At 44.5% G+C, this 17,742-nt stretch overlaps 1 protein-coding gene across 3 annotated transcripts in view; it reads right to left on the reverse strand.

Annotated features, from left to right (window-relative positions):
- Positions 1–17,742, reverse strand: part of mdh1b (malate dehydrogenase 1B) — a 75,012-nt gene that overhangs the window by 8,979 nt on the left and 48,291 nt on the right. For all 3 annotated transcript variants that reach the window (XM_033024373.1, XM_033024372.1, XM_033024375.1), the window contains one exon: positions 15,751–15,890. In XM_033024373.1, the coding sequence (XP_032880264.1) occupies positions 15,751–15,890 (140 nt within the window). The remainder of the gene's footprint in view (positions 1–15,750; positions 15,891–17,742) is intronic.

Here is a 17,742-nt window from a genome sequence, read left to right on the forward strand (position 1 = left end):
TTAGACCCCTTTTTAAACAATGGAACAACATGCGCAATACGCCAATCCTCCGGCACTATTCCCGTTTCTAATGACATTTGAAATATTTCTGTCATAGCCCTTGCTATTTCTACACTAACTTCCCTCAATGTCCTAGGGAATATCCTGTCCGGACCTGGAGACTTATCCACTTTTATATTTCTCAAAAGTGTCAGTACTTCCTCTTCTTTGAATCTCATAGTTTCCATAGCTACTCTACTTGTTTCCCTTACCTCACATAATTCAATATCCTTCTCCTTGGTGAATACCGAAGAAAATAAATTGTTCAATATCTCCCCCATCTCTTTTGGCTCTGCAGATAGCTGTCCACTCTGACTCTCTAATGGACCAATTTTATCCCTCGTTATCCTTTTGCTATTAATATAGCTGTAGAAACCCTTTGGATTTACTTTCACCTTACTTGCCAAAGCAACCTCATATCTTCTTTTAGCTTTTCTAATTTCTTTCTTAAGATTCTTTTTACATTCTTTATACTCCTCAAGCACCTCATTTACTCCATGCTGCCTATAATTATTGTAGATCTCTCTCTTTCTCCGAACCGTGTCCAATTTCCCTTGAAAACCATGGCTCTTTCCAATTTTTACTATTTCATTTCAACCGAACAGGGACATAAAGATTCTGTACTCTTAAAATTTCACCTTTAAATGTCCTCCATTTCTCTTCCACATCTTTCCCATAAAACAAAATGTCCCAATTTACTCCTTTTAAATCCTTTCGCATCTCCTCAAAGTTAGCCTTTCTCCAATCAAAAATCTCAACCCTAGGTCCAGTTCTGACCCTCTCCATAATTATATTGAAACTAATGGTATTGTGATCACTGGTCCCGAACTGTTCCCCAACGCATACCTCTGCCACCTGACCCGTCTCATTTCCTAACAGGAGGTCCAGCACCGCCCCTTCTCTAGTAGGTACTTCTATGTATTGCTGCAAAAAACTATCCTGCACACATTTTACAAACTCCAACCCATCCAGCCCATTTACAGAATGTGTTTCCCAGTCTATGTGTGGAAAATTGAAATCTCCCACAATCACTACCTTGTGCTTACTACTAACATCTGCAATCTCCTTACATATTTGCTCTTCCAATTCTCGCTCCCCATTTGGCGGTCTATAATACACCCCTATAAGTGTTGCTACCCCTTTCCCATTTCTCAGTTCCACCCAAATAGCCTCCCTAGACGAGCCCTCTAATCTATCCTGCCAAAGCACTGCTGTAATATCTTCCCTGATAAGCAATGCAACACCTCCACCTCTTGCCCCTCCAATTCTATCACACCTGAAGCAACGAAATCCTGGAATATTTAGTTTCCAATCACAGCCCTCCTGCAACCATGTTTCACCATGTTTATGCTTTGCATTTAATTTCAATAGAATGCTTTATGGCAAGCATAGATCTCCAAGATGCATATTAATCGGTGGCTGTGCATGTGAATGACCGCAGATATTTGAAATTTAACTGGACTAATCAATTGTGGCAATTCAAAGCATTGCCTAATCGTTAACCTCAGCTCCAAGATTGTTTACAAAATTGCTAAAACCAATTTTAGCATTGTTTAGCCCAAGGCCATTTGGTAATGGCTTATTTGGATGACATTTTAATTGTGGGAGACACTGAAGCTACAACAAAAGCATCAGTGCTAGAAGTCAAACTAACATTTCAAAATCTGGGATTTCTTATACATCCAGATAAATCTAGACTGTCACCAAACAAAACAATTGACTACTTGGGTATCACTATTAATTCAGAGCACATGTAAGTGACGTTACCCAAGGACAAAAAGCTGAAGCTAATTGAGGGTTGTAACAAACTAATTTCAGATCATCAACCATCAATTAGGCAAGTGGCAAGCCTACTTGACAAACTAATTGCTTGGTCCACTGCATTACCAGCAGCTGCAGCGAGCAAAGGTCCAAGCATTAAAAAGACATTCGGGACACTTTGATAGGCCCATGCAACTACAAAAAACAGCAATTGATGATATACAATGGTGGATTAAGAATGTTTCTTGTTTTTACAGAAAAATTCTGGTTGAGTCACCAGCTATCATTCTGCAGACCGATGCAAGTGCACTAGGTTTGGGAGCTGCTGATACCATTTCAAGCTGTGGAGGTAGATGGAATGCGGAAGAAGAACCTTTGCTCGAGGCACATGGCATTAACTATCTAGAATTGCTAAGTACATTTCATTGGCTCAAAGCTCTTTGCGCTAAGGTGCAAAATCTGCATGTGCAGGTTCAGATTGACAATACTACAGCAGTAGCATATGTCATTCATATGGGTGGAATCAAGTCAGAAGCTTGTGACAGATTGGCAAATATTATCTGGCACTGGTGCATTACTAGAAACATTTGGCTTTCAGCTATTTACCTACCAGGTAAATTTAATATAATTGCAGACAGTAGGTCACGGAAATTCAATGACAATACAGAATGGATGTTAAATCGTGACATTTTCAACAACATTGTTCAAAATTTTGGAAAGCCAGAAATTGACTTGTTTGCATCCAGACTGAACCATCAATTACCTCAGTATGTTTCATGGGAACCAGATCCAGGTGCAACAGCGGTGGATGCATTCTCGTGGAACATTTTTATATGCATTTCCTCCCTTTTGTCATTAGTAGGTGTCAACAAAAGATCAAACAAGATAATGCTTCAGGATTATTGGTTGTCCCAGATTGGCCTACACAACCATGGTATCCACTAGTGTTAAAAATGGTGACAGAACCTCTAATGCATATCTCAAGACAAGAGAGCCTACTCGTGCACCCTGTAACTGGTGATTTTCATCCTTTACATGATCGTCTTGATTTGTTGATTTGCAGATTCTAAAAAGGCCATATCTCAGAAGAGGACTATCAAAATCGCACTATGGATGTAATTGCAGGAGCCTGGAGGGATAGTACCCAGAAGCAGTACATTTCTTACATTAAGAAATGGGAGGAATTTTGCTCGACAAAACAGTTCATACCAAAATGCAGACACTTCAGATGTGTTAGAATTTCTGTCAACATTACATTTTGATGTAAATTTAAGTTATAGTGTGATTAACACTGCTAGGAGTGCTCTCTCTATGGAGAGCATCGGAACACCAGGTTCTAGGATCACACCCCTTGGTCTGTAGATACTTGAAGGGTATCTTCAATGCTAAACCTCCCAGACCTAGATATACGGAAATCTGGAATGTGAGGGATGTGCTCATGTTACTTCGGGATTGGAGTCCCATCTCAAATTTGTCTTTGGACAAAATTACCATGAAGGTAGTCATGTTAATGGCATTAGTTTCAGCACAGAGTACAGACATTACACAAACTACGGATAGACAGAATGGGAATGACCACAGAGGAAATTACATTCTATGTCTATGACTTACTAAAACAGAGCAGACCAGGAGTCACGGGGTGTAAATTCGTCTTTACAGCATATCCTCCAGTGTAGTGACACATTTAAAATACTACATTGAGGCCACCAAGGATCTAAGAGGTGTAGAATCCGCATTATTTATCAGCCACAAAAAAACACACAAGAAAGTGTCAACGCAAACAATTTCCAGATGGCTGAAGCAGGTGCTATTGGATGCAGGAATTGATACTGACAAATTTAAATCTCATTCCACCAGGGCGGCGGCAACATCGGCGGCCAAGGATTTGGACGTTCCAATAGACCATATCCTCGCGGCCGCAGGATGGGCAAATGAAAGGATGTTTTACAAGTATTACCACAAAGAGATTGCAGACCCTGGTGTATTTGGTGGTACTGTTTTGGATTCAGTATTAAATGTTCCCCAGTGATTAAAAAGGGGACACAAAATGTTTATGATAAATAAAAACCATTAACTGATTACATAAATGTTATGGTTGCATGTTATTGACTGTCTTTCACTCATATAGAGTCAATCAAATGCAGTGAAACGCCAGAGATAAATCTACGGCCTGAAATCACAGAAGCTTTAAAACCTTCACGTAGTCACTCACGTGACTCCGAAGTAAAATAGTAAGATTAAACGAGAACTTACCAGTTTGAAGTTTGATCTTTATTTTATGAGGAGTTACGTTGAGGGGCTACGTGCCCTCCGCTCCCACCCTAATAAAGATCAAAGGTAAGTTAAGTTGGTATCACGTAGCTTACTATTATCCTTCGGTATCTATCATCTGTGATTTCACACCGCTGCTTTGAAGATTGACACACGTGTGCCTGGACGGGTCTTCTTCACGTAGTTCCTCAACGTAACTCCTCATAAAATAAAGATCAAACTTCAAACTGGTAAGTTCTCGTTTAATCTTACTATTCTCATCCCTTTCACCCTGTTCTTGCAGCCGCTTTCAGTGGTCATTCATCTTCCTGATGTTTATCTGGTGCTAGGTTACAATTTGCCAAAAAAAAATCTCCTACTTGTGGTGGAAAGATTTAAAACAAAACATTCAGGGGTATTAGTCTAGATCGATCACCTCTCCACTGCAGCACTCACATTTTAGAAATATGAAATTTGATGAGATGTTTTCTCGTGTGAATGTAGAAATAAGGATCAGTACTTAAAAATAAGGGGTTTTTACACATAATTTAGGCGATGTGAGCTTTGCAGGCTGAACCAACATTTAGTTGAGAAGATGGTGGTGAACTGCTTTCTTGAACTGCCGCAGTCCTTGAGGTGTAGGTATATCCGCAATTCTCTTAGGGAGAGTGTTCCAGGATAACAAACTAATGCCAGTGAAGGAAAAGTAAGTGAGTAGTAAGTGAGTAAGTAAGTGAGTAAGTGAGGAGTGAATGAGTGAGTAAAGCAGCAATGCAAGCAAGCAAGCAAGCAAGCAAGCAAGCAAGCAGAAAGCAAGCAAGAAAGCAGTAAGTAAGTAAGTAAGTAAGTAAGTAAGTAAGTAGTAAGTAAGTAAGTAAGTAAGTAAGTAAGTAAGTAAGTAAGTAAGTAAGTAAGTAAGTAAGTAAGTAAGTAAGTAAGTAAGTAAGTAAGTAAGTAAGTAAGTAAGTAAGTAAGTAAGTAAGTAAGTAAGTAAGATTTATATAGCATGTTTTAAGTCAACTCGCATTGACACCAAAGTGCTTTACATAAATTAAATAATAAGTTTCCATACAAACCATAGAAAAAGGTAAAAAAAATAAAGAAAATGGACACAACACATTATAGAGTTCAACACAAACGTCCCCCCACAGCAGAATCAAAAATTTCCACTGTGGGGAAAGGCACCAGAAAGTCAAGTCCTCTTCCTCTGAAACACCCGAGGTCGGGGCCCATTTGTGGCCTTGCAGCCAGTCCGATAATTTTCAGGGCCCTCTTGCCGTGAAGATGGAACTCCAGCGTCGGGTGAAACAATTCCTCAAGCGGCTGGGAAAGTCTGGAGCGGCTGCCTCCTCCCCGGAGACCGGGGCACTCGTAGACCTCAGGCCGCGCCGTTTGGAGCTCCGACCCCGGCGAACTCGATCCCAGGCTCCGCGGCGCTCCAAATCCAGCGGCGCCCGCGGCCGGACGCTCGCAGCCACAGCCCCGCGATGTTGGGAATCGTCGGCCACAGCGCTCCGGAGCTTACCGCATGGCGACCCGGTAAGGCATCGCCCGCTCCGTGGCTCCGCTCCGTGATGTTGTCCGTGCGCTGTGCCGCCGCCGAAGCTGTAGTCCCGGCCAGTCCCGACAGGAAACGCCGCTCTAATCTCGATGGTAGGCCGCGAGGACGGGGCGAAGAAGCAGCTCGGAGGGGTGCTGCCTCTCCGACCAGGTAATGACTAAGAATTAAAGTTTCCCCCTTCCCCACCCCCACCCACCACATAAAAGACATCCACTAACATTTTGGACAGGACTTAAAATAAAAAAAAGGTGAAGAGAGGGACTGCGGGCAGGCTGCCATACACAGACGGCGCCCACTCCTGCACATCCGCCATCTTGACTGTAGTAGTGAGCGTAGATAACTCTTTGCCGATCTTGATATTCCAATATTGATTCCTGGTAACTCTACTCAGTTCAGTGAGTAGATGTGATATGTCAGTGATCTCGCAGTGATGGAATATGAAGTTTAAGCCCTGGTGGGCACGCAATCCCAGGATTGCTGGGCCGCCAGCATTAGTCATGAAGAAGGTACAGTTAGCTTGCTTCTTGTTATGTGTGCAAGTCATCGTGATAGTTCCTAGTTGCCTTATTTTTATGCCTCCATTAGCAGCTGTAAACAATCTGGGCTTGGCATCCTTCCCTCATTCATTTTGTCAGGATACATCTGTCTGAAGATGTGGAGAGGCAATATGTTATTCTGTGCACCGGTGTCAACCTTGCACTTTAATTTGATCTTCACGTTGTTCATCAGAATTTGTGAAGATCTCTTCACGATGAGATTCATCATCCAAGTTATGAATTTGAATGACCCCAACATTGAGTTTAAGGCGTTCCTCATCATGTTGTTCTTGTGAGTGCACTTTTTTCCATTTTCTCTTGATTTGCAGTGGTTCTGCTTTCTGCACTTCCAATACATTGTTCCCGAGGCTGGGCCGTTGGTTTTATCACAGAAATCATGCAATCTGTTGCAATTCCTGCATGTGTACTGTTTAGCTTTGGATGGTGTTTGAGACATTTTCTCAGACTTTGGATATCTGGGTTCATGTTATGTAAGGGCCTTCACTGCATCCACTTTCCTGCCTGTCAGAGACATTAGAGGTATTTGCCTATTTGTAACTTCATGCCCTTGTGCTATGCCAATGGCATCTCGGAAGGTCAACTCAGCCCTTCCGCTGAGAGACTTCCAGACGTCTTTGTGGATGCCCAAATGAATTGGTTATGCATCATCATTCACCTCTCCCATATCTCTGAACTTATATTTTGATGCAACATTGTTCAGTTTTGTGAGGTAATTATCCACACGTTTCTCACTAGTTATTCCTTGAAAGGTGTAGCGATGTATGTGATGGTGGGTCTTCGGTTCGAGGTTTTTTTCAAACTTATTGAGGAGAATTTTTCTCCTCCCTATCCTCCTCTTGCTTAAATGTCTAACTGTTGTACACGTCTCCTCTGTGTCCCTTGGTTCTGCTCTCGCTCCCATTCCCCAGACGCAACAAGAAAGGAGTTCCCCTGGTCCTCACCTTTCACCCCATCAGTCTCCGCGTTCAACATGTTATCCTCAGATATTACTGAAACCTCCAATGTGATCCCAGCATTATTCACATCTTCTCATCTCCACCCCTTTCTGCCTTCCACATAGACCATTCCCTCTGCAATTCATTGGTTCACTCATCCCTTCCCACTCAAACCACCCCCTCTCCAGGTTCCTTCCCCTACAACTGCAGGAGATGTAACACCTGCTCTTATATCTTCCTCCCCTACATCCAGGGACGCAGCAGTCCTTCCAGGTACACATGCACCTCCTCTAACTCACCTACTGCATCCATTGTGCCTCTGTACATCGATGAGATGAAGTGTAGACTAAGTGACCATTTCGCTGAACACTTGGTCCGCCAAGGCCTGCTGGATATCCTGGTTACTGACCACTTTAACATCCCTTCCCATTCCCATACTGAACTTTCTGTCCTGAGCCTCCTCCATTGCCAGAGTGTGAGGCCACACATACATTGGAGGAACAGCACCTCATATTTCACTGGTAGACAAAAATGCTGGAGAAACTCAGCGGGTGAGGCAGCATCTATGGGGCGAAGGAAATAAGCGACATTTCGGGTCCAGACCCTTCTTCAGACTGATGTGAGGATGGGGGGCAGGAAGAAGAAATGAAGAGGCGGAGACAGTGGGCTGAGGAAGAGCTGGGAAGGGGAGGAGAATGCAGGGACTACCTGAAATTGGAGAAGTCAATGTTCATACCGCTAGGGTATAAACTGCCCAAGCGAAATATGAGGTGCTACCCCTCCAATTTATGGTGGGCCTCACTCTGGCCATGGAGGAGGCCCAGAACAGAAAGGTCGGATTCGGAATGGGAGGGGGAGTTGAAGTGCTGAGCCACTGGCAGATCAGGTTGGTTATTGCGAACCGAGCAAAGGTGTTGGGCGAAGCGATCGCCAAGCCTACGCTTGGTCTCACCGATATAGAGCAGCTGACACCTAAAGCAGCGGATGCAATAGATGAGGTTGGAGGAGGTGCAGATGAACCTCTGCCGCACCTGGAAAGACTGCTTGAGTCCTTGAATGGAGTCAAGAGGGGAGGTAATGCGACTAGTGTAGCATTTCCTGCGGTTACAAGGGAAAGCGCCAGGGGAGGGGGTGGTTTGGGTGTGAAGGGACGAATTGACCAGGGAGTTACGGAGGGAGCGGTCTCTGTGGAGAGCAGACAGGGGAGGAGATGGGAAGATGTGGCCAGTGGTGGGATCCCGTTGGAGGTGGCGAAAATGGCGGAGAATTATTTGTTGTATGTGACGGCTGGTAGGGTGGAAGGTGAGGACAAGGGGGACTCTGACCTTGTTACAAGTGGGGGGATGGGGAGTCAGAGCAGAGTTACAGGGTATAGAAGAGACCCTGGTGAGAGCCTCATCTATAGTAGAAGAGGGAAACCCCCGTTCCCTGAAGAATGAGGACATCTTCGATGCCCTGGTTTGGAACACTTCATCCTGGGTGCAGATGCGGCGTAGACGGAGGAATTGGGAGTAGGGGGTGGAGTCCTTACAGGGAAGCAGAGTGGGAAGAAGTGTAGTCCAGATAGCCATGGGAGTCAGTGGGTTTATAGTAGATGTTGGTCAGTAGTCTATCACCTGCGATGTAGATAGTGAGGTCTAGAAATGGTAGGGAAATTTCGGAAATGGTCCAGGTGTATATGAGTGCCGGATGGAAGTAGGTGGTGAAATGGATGAAGTACTCATACTTCACTTGGGTAGCTTACATCTCAGCAGATTGAACACTGAATTCTCCAATTTTACTTCGGAGTCACGTGAGTGACTACGTGAAGAAGAAGGCCGTCCAGGCGCATGCGCGTCATTATGTCTACCGCATTGCGCTACGTCAGACTGGCAGGGCGCTGCTCCTGCCAGCGGTAAGTTTAAACCTCAAGGTAAGTTTTTAAACTTATCTTCAGGTTATGTTTTGCAGGATTCTCTGTTTCAGAGTTTTCCTGTGGAAATTCGGGGTGAAGTCCGGGCGGCCCGCGGTGGAACTGTTATGGACCGCGGGCAACCCCAGTCACTGACCAGAGAGAGTCCCGGTCATGACCTCGGGGAATCCCGGAAACGGACCGCGGGAACCCGCTACGGAGAACGCGGAAGTGCGCGTAGCGGGCCGCGGTCAAAATTTGCCTTTTGAGTCGCTGGCAATGGAGCCAGCGGCTTCAGACTGGTGCCGGTAGCACATAGGCACCTGCTTGGAGGGTAGCCATGATATATCTCCCACAGGAGAGTTTCCCCACACGCTACAAATGCCGGCAGTGAACAGCGCTATCAGGGGTGACATTGGAGGAAATGAAACCAGCCACCGAATCTCTTCAGGTAAGACTTATCCAACAGATATACCTGGATGAGGAAGTAAGGTGGAGGACTGATCAAGGTACCAACGACGAACAAAGATTCATCGTATCGGCAACAACACACCCCACGCCTCATCGGCAGTAGCAGTTCACTGAAACAGGTGGCAGCTTGATAGCTGGGCAAAGGCTTTTTAGGCCAAGGTCCAAGCTGGTCTCAGAAAATATGGAATCCACATACACAACCATTACTCCTCTCCAATCAAGGAAGGGAATAGAACCCACATCAGGGCCGTTTGGGCTTACCACAGACCAAAGGTAACCATGAAGGTAGGTGGGTCTGGTTCTTCCGAAACATGGGGTAGTGGACCATTTACCATATAACCATATAACAATTACAGAACGGAAAACAGGCCATCTCGGCCCTTCAAGTCCGTGCCGAACGCTTATTACAAGTTGGTAATATTTACAACATTTTTTGTACAAATGGAAAGGATAACATGTGACTGGGTTATTATTGCACAGTATGCTAGGGTACCAAGCTTGGCTTGGAATTGGGGCCAGAGTTGTCTTTCGAGGCAGGCTCAGTATTTTGCCCATGATTGCTTCCGGAACAAACTCGGAAATATGGCCAGAGTTGTCTTTCGAGGCAGGTTCAGTATTACGGCCAGGATTGCCTTCCGAGACAAGCTCGGAAATTGGCCAGAGTTGTCTTTCGAGGCAGGCTCAGAATCATGGCCGGAGTAGCCTTTCTAGGCAGCCCCAGTATTATGGCCAGAGTTGTCTTTGAGGCAGGCTCAGTATTATGGCCAGGATCACCTTTCGAGACGGGCTCGGGAAGCTGGCCAGAGTTGTTAACTCAAGGCAGGCACGAATTTATGGCAGGCGTGGCCTGTTCATTATGAATAATGGAGGATGCCAGTTTAAAATTGATTTAACTACCATGTGCAACATAGATTCTTCAGTATATGGAACTTCGTTACTGTCTAACAAACTGATTTCCTTAGGATCTTTATGGCATGCATCGATTTCAAAGTTGAATATTATTCAGGTCCCATTCACAGGGATCCCAGGAGACATTTGGATTTATTTTCTGGATGGGGCAATGATACCAGTTATGCGTTGCAAATGGGCTATTTCAGCTCCCAGGCCATCTACCAAATTACTAAACCGGTGCTAGGACTGCTCAGAGCTCAAAAATCACTTGTTATGGCTTATCTGGATGATATTCTAAACTCTGTGTTTTGCTAAAATCAACTGTTTCAGCCGCAACTATATTTGAGAAATTGAGGTTCCTCCAGTTAAATTTAAGTTGATATCAACTGCAGTTATTGGTTATTCGGTATTACCGTTAACTATTTATTATCTGTGACTCCGCCCTAGGGCAAGAGTTTGGAATCAATAGAAGCCTGTAACAACCTTGTTATCAAGCAGTGTTCTATTCATCAAGTGTAATTGGCAATATATAGCAGCTGTGTTTCGGCTGTGTAATTTGGTAACGGATCTATGCTTTTACCAGCTGAAGCCACCAAAGTCACAATGGTGGACAAACAATATTCAGCATTGCTCCAGTAGTTTTGGTCAATAAATCTTCAGTTATTACAAACTGATGCTCGTGCTCTAGATGAGAAATTATGAATGCCATCTCCAGTTACGGAGACGAATGGGATTTGCATGAATTACCAATTCTTCAGTTATTGGTATCAATTACCTATAGACACTAGGTGCATACTATGGGTTAAAGGGTTATTGTGCGGATATGCATGCTCAGTTCCAGGTTGATACACTGTGGTGGTGGCATATGCTGGTCACATGGGTGCAATCAAGCCAAAGTATCCTGTCATAATTTACCCAACCTTATTTTGCGCTGGTGTATCATCACGTAAATTAATGACAACACAGAATGGATGTTGGATCACTAACTATTTTATGAGATTATGGCTCAATGGAACACCGAATATCGATATGTTTGCATCCAGGCTCATTCACAGGTTGTAAGACATGTGGCAAGACAGTGGCGAGAGATACATTCTCGCTACACGGGGGAGGAATGTTCTCTCATGTTGTTGCTCCATTTTGCCTCATCAGTCGGGTCTTGCAATAAATACAGTAAGATCCCATTTCAGGGGTTGTTGTACTGTCTGACTGGCCTATGTAGCCATGGTTTCCCGCAAATGTTGGGAATTATAGTAGAACCTTATATGGGTTTCTAAAACATAAAACTTGCTGGTTTCAGCCTGGGACTCGGGGAACCAGCCTCTGCATGATTATCAATTCATTGCCTTGCAGAATCTGAGAAGACAGCCCCTGCGGCTCGGGGTGTCAGACCAATCCATGTATGTGCTCACAGCAGAATGCAGGGATAGCACCAATAAAGCAGTACATTTCCTCTTCAGGAGATGGGAAGCGTTTTTGTTCAAACGCTATGTTACATATTATACGGCACGGACACTAACGTCATAGAGTTCATTTTCAATGGGCACTTGACAATAAATAAAGTTATAGTCTCATTAACTGTGCCCAACGTGCTTTCTCATCATATTTCCTGCCGTGAGCGGGACCCAGCTCTGTAGGGTCTCACCCTCTGATTCCAGTTTATTAGGATATCTTTACAGAAGTTCTCCCAGACCCAAGTACACGGAAGTATGGGATATTGACATTGTGTTAACACTACTTCTTCAAGGGGCTCCAGCTGTATCCCTATCTTTGGTTCGGCTCTCACAAGGTAGTATTCCCTTGGCGCTGTTCCCAGCGCAACGGGTCCAGTCATTGCATAAATTGCGACTGGACAGGATGGTTATACCTGCTAATAATATAATATTTCATGTTTACGATCAGTTAAGCAGAGCAGGTCTCAAACTAGTTCTCATGGCATACCCCATACACCTTCGGTTTAGTGTGGTCACACGTTTACAACATCACGTCAAGATCACCTCGAGCCTTAGGGGCTTTCATACAACTATGTAGTTAGTTACTAAAAACCTCTTAAGAAGGTATCAGTTCAGACCACTTCCAGGTGGTTATAACGGGGTTCTAGCTTATACAGGAGTAGATACTAATTTCTAATCTCACTCCATCAGGGCTGTTACTACTACAGCAGCAAGGGTTATGTACGGTCCTCTGGATCACATCCTGCTGACTGCAGGATGGTCTAACGAACGAGTTTTCCAATATTTTATTTTAACCCATTGCCAGACCAGGGGTATTTGCCAATGCTTTTTTAGGTTCTATTTTATAGTCCCCCCCCCCGGATGAGAGGGGTTACTATTATTATAATTTGTTCATTTATTAGCATCAGCATGTTTTAAATCTATGTCATGTCTGATTGCATTATTAATGTTTACCTTTATCTGTGGTAAACTGAGGCAGTCATGATTGTGTGGACTCGGTTTCCCACGGCATGAAATCACAGAGCATAGCTTTGAAATCTTCACGTTGTCACTCACGTGACTCCGAAGTAAAATAGTAAGATTAAACGAGAACTTACCAGTTTGAAGTTTGATCTTGATTTTATGAGGAGTTACGATGAGCGATTACGTGCCCACCGCTCCCTCCCTCATATTATCAAGGTCATCTGGTAGTTCTAGTCATCTCTAAATCTTACTATGTTAGTTCAATTACTGTTGTCTGTGATTTCACACCGCTGCTTCGAAGATTGAAGCGCATGTGCCTGGACGGCCTTCTTCTTCTTCACGTAATCGCTCATCGTAACTCCTCATAAAATCAAGATCAAACTTCAAACTGGTAAGTTCTCGTTTAATCTTACTATTTTCCCTCCCCTTTCCCTTCTACAGTTCGTAATTATATATCCCTCTTGAGCTCACACTTGCCTCTAACCAACAGTCAGCCTATTAGGGAACCTTGTTGCCTGAAGTAATCTGTTGCCGGCCCGATTTGTGTTGTTTCTTCTTTGCTTGCAGTTTTCCCCCACTCTCCCTACTCCAATCAGTCTGAAGAAGAGTCCCAACCCAAAATGTCACCTATCTATTTTCTCCAGAGATTCTGCCTGATCTGCTGAGTTACTTACTCCAACAGTTTGTGTTTACCTTTGATTTCATACTCATACTCATACTTACTTTATTAACCAAGTATGTTTTGCAACATATGAGGAATTTGTTTTGCCATAGGGTCATACTAATAAAAAGCAACAGAACACACAAAATACATTTTAACATAAACATCCACCACAGTGACTCCTCCACATTCCTCACTGTGATGGAAGGCGAAAAAATGTTCAATCTCTTCCCTTCTTTGTTCTCCCGTGGTCGGGAGCTTCGAGCCTTCTGTTGACGGAACAATCTTGACTCCCGTAGGCGGCGGCGGGCCCTCAGTGTCGGGGCGATCAAGCTCCTGCTTCAGGGGGATGTCAGTTCCCCGCGCTGAGCGATCGGACCCCAGGTTGGGGTTTGTCGAACTTCGTGCGTTTTTGGAGCTCCCGACAAGGTTTCTCCCGAGGCTGCGAGCCCTTGATGTTAAAGTCCGCAGACCGCGGTTGGACCATCGATCCCAGGCAAGGTATCGGCTCCGATGGTAAGTCCACGTCCCACTAAGGGGCTCAAAGTCTGTCCCGAGCAAGGCCTCCAGCTCCATGATGTTAAGCCGCAGAGCGACCCGGAAAACAATCGCATCTCTGGCAAGGTAAGAGATTGAAAAAAGGTTTTACCCTCCCCCCACATAAAACAAACCAGAGAACATTAACACAAACTTTTAAAACACACTAAAAATAGCAAATTAAAGATGAAAGGACAGACAGACTGTTGGTGACGCTGCCAACGCGGAGCCACCCGGTGGTCATCCAGTGGTCATGATTTAAACCATCATCTGCAGTTTTTTTAATTACATTGTTGTTTAGCCTTGCCTGTTTTCAGGATGTTGCCAATCCAGAAAGTGAAAACGTATGAACATAAAAATAAAATAAATAGAAGCAACAGCAAGTCATTCAACCCACATGCCTGCATTGTTTTTTTAATAAGATTCCAGCTGATCTTTTACCTCAGCACCACTTTTCAGCACTCACCCCATATTCTCTAATTCCCTTAATTTCTATAAAGTTCATTATAGAGGGTGTTGGATCCATCCTAGATAACAGACTTCAACAGAGATGAGAAATAGATACCACTGATACTAGGATGCCCTTGAAGATAAATTTCACCAATATGAAACTACAGTATAATTCAGTTCCTCCATTTCTTTGCTTAATTTGCATTTCTTAATATTTAACTTCAGGAGAGATGTTATCTACATCGAAAATGTTAAACTTGAGACTATCTCCTAACAATACCAAGTAGAAAATGACTTTAGAATAATAAGGAACTGCAGATGCTGAAATTGTGCATAGAACACATTCAAAAAAGATCTGAAGAAGGGTCCTGCCTCGAAACATCATCTATCACTTCTAGAGATGCTGCCAAACCCACTGATTTTCTCCAGCACTGTATGTTCTGGGAAAGTGACTTTAGTTTGATCGTATAACTAATAGGCCTATCTCAATTAGGTGATTTTTCAGGCCTCAGCTGGCGACTATCAAGTTGCCGGCAGTCGCCTGAAAAACTGGCAACTGGAACGGCGACTGTCAGAGTGGAACACACACACAAACACACATTGTTTCCTTCACCAGCCCGTTATGCAGGTAGGGACAAGGCAAGCGGGGGGAGCGCTGAGTGAAATTCACACCGTGCAAAGCCAAAGTGATACTGTGATGAACAGGAAGGTTGGCGCTGTAATTAAGACGGCTAAAGCACAGTGCACGATAAGTCCTTTAAAAGAGGGGGGAGAGGGGAGAGACAACTTTTAAGAAGCCAGAGATACACGGCTGTGAAGCTCGGCAGACATTAAACATTACCGGTCTGTTATCCTTGGTTCTGAAAACTACTGCTTACATTTTTTTCCGCGAATGAGCCAAAGAAATTCACCGGTCAGCAGCGGCTACAACCTACGAGAACCTTGGAGAACCTTCGACCTCCTGGCAACCGACAAGGACCTCCTGGCGACACAGCTACGGCACGAAAATTCTTGCTATTCTCCATGGCGGCAACATGTTGAGAAATTTACAGCGACCATAATGACCGCGACTAGTTCCCAGAATGCGGGAACTCCTCACGACCATGAAGGCGACTCCCCGGCAAATACCCGCGAACATGTGTCGACCATGTGGCGACTGCAATGTCTCCTGCAGTCGTCTTAGTGGGACAGGCCCATTAGGATGGAGGCACCTTGAAAATTTTCTTTAAACCCTTTGTTATACCAAAACCCCCCTTAATCAACTGTGCAAATCAGCCATGCCCTTTTAGGCAGATTCAAATGAATTTTCTGTTGATCTCAATAACTCACCATTTTCAGTTCTTGAACAATGTATTGCAACTTTCTTTGGGTTTTCTTGCTGATCTCAATGTCGGTTTGGATCACCCATTTTCCACCACAAAATCGAACTGGCATAGAGAAGATAAGACCCGCAGGAATATTGAACTCACCTAACACACAGGGTTAAAATGTAGACAGTTAATTATTTTAGTGCACATCTTATAACAATAAGTAAATAACCCAGTCTTAAAAAATGTAGATAATTTGAAGGAGTTCAATCCCTCTCGTAGCGCACTCCTTAACACATTTGTGCAAGAAAAAATTGCTTGCGTTTACATGGTACCTTTTGCAACCATAGGACGCTCCATACGCAATGGGGTAATTGTTCAAGTGTATTAATTGTGGTAATATATAATCTAATTTGTATGCAACAAGTCCTGAAGTAGGAAATGGCTTAATCATCTGATTTTATGATGCTAACTGAGGGAAAGAGAGAAAGTCCAGCTACTCTTCTTCAAATATGAAATGAGATTAAATCGACACTTCGACAGGAGAATTTAGATTTCCAGTTAGATAAAAATAAAACTAATTTGTTCATCTTATTGCACATTTAAGGACAATTAAAATTCCAATATAGATCTTGGAGCCAGTAATGCATGCAATATTGATCGTCTTCTATAGGCATATTTTCATTCTTTAATCTAAGTTATTGCATCCTTTAAGTCATGGTATACTGCTTTTAACAACTTGATCTTTCTCTTTGGCTTTATATTAAAACCAATTTGCCAAGAACGGTGGAGCCTATTTCTACAGATAGCTTTATGTGATACTAAACAAAGTGTGGACCCATTGGGTCCCGTTTCCCCAACAAATTATTCCACCACTCACCCATATCCCCCAATTGCGCAGGCGCGGCTGAAGTTTTAAAAATTTTAAATGACAATAACGTAAAATATAAGATCAATGTGAACACATCTCACTCTCCCACGTCCCCTATTCGCCTCCTCCATTATTCTCCCTCTCCCCACCCTCCACCAACCCTCCTCTGCTTCCTCGCCTTACCCGCTCCCTCCCCTCCTCTCTCTTCCCCCTCCCCTCCTCCATTACCTTGCCATCCCTCTTCCTACTCCTATCCTCCTCTATTCCCCCAGCACTCCCTCCCCCTCCTCTTCACCTCTTCTTTCCCCTCTCCTCCTCCACCCCTTCCTCACCTTGCCCCTCCTCTCCTTTCCCCAACGCTCAGTCACTCCCTCCATAACCCCTCTCCCCTTCCTACCCCCCTCCTCACCCTTAAACCCCCCCTTTCTCCCTCCTCACCTCCCCAGGATTTCGATGTACACCACTGCCGGCCCCGTTTGCGCCACCATGTCGGTGATGAAGGTGTAGTCGAGGCAGGGGCTGTCGGGGGGGACGGGTCAAGCGGTCTGGAGCCGCAGGAGGTGGAGGGAGAGGCCAATGCTGAGGTCTGGAGCCACGGGAAGGGAAGGAAGAGGCCGAGGCTGTGGCATTGTCCTTGTCCCGGGTCCCGCTCCTCTCCCTCCCCACGGGCCTGGAGCAACAGCCCCCGAACCCCGCACCGGCTCGAACTCCAGCCCAGGGCCTGGAGCCGTATTCAGGGCCCAATCCTTGACTGTGTCCGCTCCCCAGTACCCAAAGCCTGGCTACAGCCCTGGGGCTCCACCCACACCAGGCCTCTTCACCTTCTCTCTTCTCTCCCCTCTCCTCTTCCCCTCCCCCATTACTTCCCTCTCCTTACCCCTACCCTCAGTCACTCCCTCCATAACCCTTCTTCCTCCCTGCTCCCCCCATTCCTCACCCCCACACAATGAAAATTGTGATGTTTTTCTAAAATGAAAGCTCCTCCCTATTTTTAATGTAAATGATATTCGGGATCCCTTTGTGACGTAATTGTGAATAAAAATGGAAGAATTTGAATAAAACCTTTTTTTTTTAAATTATGTAAATGAGATTCGGGATCCCATTGTGACGTCATTGACAGGCAGGTCAAGTGGAAAAGTGCTT

Source organism: Amblyraja radiata, chromosome 7, assembly GCF_010909765.2.
Source record: "Amblyraja radiata isolate CabotCenter1 chromosome 7, sAmbRad1.1.pri, whole genome shotgun sequence".
Lineage (NCBI taxonomy): Eukaryota > Metazoa > Chordata > Chondrichthyes > Rajiformes > Rajidae > Amblyraja > Amblyraja radiata.